The sequence below is a fragment of the Stylophora pistillata genome, chromosome 14, assembly GCF_964205215.1.
Source record: "Stylophora pistillata chromosome 14, jaStyPist1.2, whole genome shotgun sequence".
In the NCBI taxonomy this organism is placed as follows: Eukaryota; Metazoa; Cnidaria; class Anthozoa; order Scleractinia; family Pocilloporidae; genus Stylophora; species Stylophora pistillata.
The window spans coordinates 16,433,516-16,437,378 of record NC_142532.1 but is presented as its reverse complement, the minus strand read 5'-3'; the positions used below and the strand labels follow the sequence as shown (position 1 = coordinate 16,437,378).

The 3,863-nt window shown below is 38.0% G+C and overlaps 1 protein-coding gene across 3 annotated transcripts in view; it reads left to right on the top strand.

Annotated features, from left to right (window-relative positions):
* The window catches only part of LOC111332117 (BMP-binding endothelial regulator protein), a 20,545-nt gene extending 17,143 nt beyond the window's left edge, over positions 1 to 3,402 (top strand). The window contains exons 8-9 of one of the 3 annotated variants that reach the window (XM_022937393.2): positions 240 to 427; positions 2,081 to 3,402. In XM_022937393.2, coding sequence (XP_022793128.2) covers positions 240 to 427; positions 2,081 to 2,176 — 284 coding nt within the window. In that variant the 3' untranslated portion in view covers positions 2,177 to 3,402. Of the gene's footprint in view, positions 1 to 236; positions 428 to 2,080 lie in introns of all 3 variants that reach the window. The other 2 variants (XM_022937392.2, XM_022937394.2) reach the window with 2 other exon arrangements.
* Positions 3,403 to 3,863: the final 461 nt, after the last annotated feature.

The following is a 3,863-nucleotide window of genomic DNA, read 5'->3' as shown; positions in this document are numbered from 1 at the left end:
ACGAAAACACACTCAAAGTAATAATTTTATATACACTTTTTATTGACGAGGGTAAATTCATAGGGTTTGTGGAGTATATTTCTCCTTTAAACAAACCGTTGAGCCATGTTTACGTAAATGCTGTCTTAAGACAGGTGCACAGAAATAACTGAGATAGCACTTTGCACTCACTGCACGACATTTATCAAAAAGAAATTCCAAGATAAATTTTGAGTTTCTATTTTCCTGCTTGTAAGGAGTCTCTTGCAAAGGAGGCGCTGTCTTTGATGACTGCGCTCCTGTCTGTCAGCGGACGTGCGACAACAAGGATGACGTAAGTGTTCCATGTCCCAGCAGCTCTTGCGTACCGGGTTGTCGGTGTCCGGCGGGAACTGTATGGAATAATCAAAGGACAAAATGTATTGCTAAGAGGAAATGTCCTTCACAGGTGAGGTGGCTGCGGGGAAGATGTGCTAATGATTAAACAATCTGATGTCGCAAAAGAACTGGAAAACACACCGATACCTTTTGGAAATTTTTTCTATTTGCTTCGCAGAAGAAAACACACCAGGGTTTTCATCTGAAACATACCCGAAGAAAAGACTGATAGCGCCTTTTTCTTACCCCCTCGAAAAAAATTCTACTTTACACTTGAAGTTTTAACACCTTTGATGTTATTTAAACATGGCTGTTTGTCGAAAAAAGCCAACTTGAATCATACAACTTGAAAGCTCATCGACTCTTCCATCGTCAAAGAAGTGCCAACGCAATAAATATCCAACTAGTGGTGGAAAGTTACCTATTGCAAATTTAAAAATATAGTAAACAGCATTCACCACTTCTTGAAAATATCACTGCTCAACCAAAAAGAAAAAAACTTTTCATTTAGTACCTTGTCTAAAAATAATCAGTGAAACAGTAAAATGAATGAACACTTTCCAGAATTGAGAAATTTATAAAGGTCACGCAGTCGGTGGTGCAAAGTGCTGTGTGACAACAATAAAAGAGGCGTATATGGCGTAGAAACTATGCAATTTTTTCACTACTGAAAAAAAATTGTTTTGAAGCCATGATTCTGAGTGTGTTTTCAGCTTCAAAAGAGTTTTCTTTACCTGATGAAATTTGCCTTTGAAAGAAGCAAACATCTGGCTCAGCGTAACAAAGTTTCCCTCCCCATTTCTTTCAATTATGGGAGGCTTGGTTAAAGTGCACCCAAACTCAAAATCTTTTTTCGCTTAACGAAATAAGCTTATTTTTTGGAGTATTTACGCGCAAAAAGATTTTAATTTGTTCAAATCTTTAATTTTCTGTGCCCAGTTAAAATACGGAAAATCGGCCGCCATCTTGCCCCACGACCGAGTTTAAAGAGGAATGGCTCTAGCGGGTAATGTGACGTCAAATCGAGAACACGAAGGTCTGCATTTCACGCATTTTCACTTGTTTGGGAAGGTTGTCATCGATATTGTCCGAAATATGCCGACTAGGTGTGTTATATGAGGAATGTATGAAGCGCGATACCCTCTTGCAAATTTCGCACGTTGCTACATCCTTCTACACACACTTAGTCGGCATATTTTCGGACAATATCGATGACAACCTTCCCGAACAAGTGAAAATGTGTGAAATGCAGACTTTCGTGTTCTCGATTTGACGTCACATTACCCGCTAGAGCCATTCCTCTTTAAACTCGGTCGTGGGGCAAGATGGCGGCCGATTTTTCCGTATTTTGACTGCGCACAGAAAATTGAAGATTTGAGCAAATAAAAAAATTTTTGCACAGAAATACTCCAAAACAAAACGCTTATTTCATTAAGCGAAAAAAAAAATTTGGGGTTTAGGTGCACTTTAATTACTGCGTTATTCACAAAATGGCCGCTTCCATGCCAGTCGAATTTTTGAAAAATCTGAAGACAATTTTTTTCTGGTTAACTTTCTCTTCAGAAGCTCAAAACGTGTTTATCAATTAACTTCAATATACAATATTAAACTGATGGTAGAAAAAAAAAGTTATGCTTCTCAAGTGTAAGTGTCCTGATTAAGTTATAGACATATTACACTAGCCTTTTTCTAACCTTGTTTTTGTAACTTGAAAATCCAACAGCTGGCGTCCATTCAGGGTAAACTACGGAGAGCGGCTGTGAGTTCGAAAAGGAGTCACAAGTGGATCAGACAATTGAAGGATAACGATAGAAGATAAAGATAGTTTTAGCAGACGCCATTTGCATCCAATATTCAATATATAAATAGTTGGTCTGTCCTTCGATGAAACATGTATATGCGCACGAATAGTCGCAAGGATTCATCCAATTATATGACAGGACCGGAGGAAAAGTGAGAGATGGAAGGTTTCCATTGACTGCTTAGCAGTAACAACAACTGTACAAACCACCCCCATTGATTATGTTTCATGCAAACATTTTTAATCCTACACACGGCCATCCGTAGAATCAGTCATGTCAAGTCCCAAGCGCTTGTCAAAATAATATATTTTTCAATCTAAAAAGGTATATATTTTCTAGCCAAAACCAGAGTGGGGGATATCAAATTATCCTTGGAAGAACTCACTTCAGAAAATTTTAAATTCTTAGAGAAACCGCTGCTCGGTAACATTAAATATGCGGTTTAGTTTAGCCAGTAGACTTGAATCAAAATTTTCTTCGTAGTCTGGGTTCGAGTCAAGCTGGCTGAAGCGTACGAACTACCAGCCAATAGAAAACAATAGTCTGTTAGATTAATGCCAGTATCTGAGAAACTGCGCACCCCTAATTTGTTATCAGTCGACCGTTGTTCAGTTAGGGGAGAGGAGGGTACGAAATTGCTCAGATTCTCACATTGACCCTAAATGTTCACATTCGAAACCTAACCATACATGTAATAATCGTATATATAACAGCGTACTTATTCATGATTTGTTTATTCGTATGTAGCATCAGACACCAATAACTATTGGCCCCTGGTATCATCTTGTGTCAAAAAATACCTTTGAGATATTATTTCACCAAAAAAGACTGAAGTTTTAGTTAGATCTCATACAAGTGTCCAGTAAACATTTGCCTCGGCTTCAACTGATGTACAACCCAATGTTTGAAAGTAATTTGAAATGAAAACGTTTACCACGTAAAATTATTTCCACTTAATAAGGCACCAAGCCTTACTCTAAAGAAAAGGCTGAGGTCATTTTAAAAGGGGATCACATTCTTTAATCACTTGGAAACCCCTAATTTTATCCTCTTAAACCTCGAATTCAGACCAATGGGTATTTCGTATTTTGAAAACTATATAGGAACGATTTCATGCCTATTTGCTGACTCCATGTAAAAAACAAAATTATAACCTGAAAAAAAGGTTGAATTGTATAAACTTCGTCTAACTTTACTTGTCACGTTCCTTTCTCAGAAAATAAAGTTTTCCGTAGAAAGAGTACCAATTTTACGTCTTTTTGCTTTGTGGTGACTTACTTAACTGAAAAGGCATTATTTAAAGTGGCTAGTACTAGTTTCCTCGCGCGGAGAACGGTCACTTTTGCGTCACGCGCGAAAGAAGCGTGCGAAAGAAGCGCGAGATTAAAAGACGAAAAATCAAAACAAAGATGGCCGCGCGAGGCTTTTTTTCTACTTTTGTAAGAAGTTTACCTAACAGCGTGTATTTGATGTGTCGAATGGCCACTGCGTATGCAGGAGACAGAAACGAAGATAAAGAAGACGATTCTCGGAGACAAAGGTTGCTTCACATCTAAACAAAATATCCAACCGATATAGGAGAACTCAAGTGAAGGATAGTCTGCCTGAAGTGGAAGAAGACTGTGAAACTTCAAGGACAATAATATAATATAGTCAGAAGTTGTGAGTAGGTCCTTTAAGATTAACCCGGGAGGCTGTCTTTGA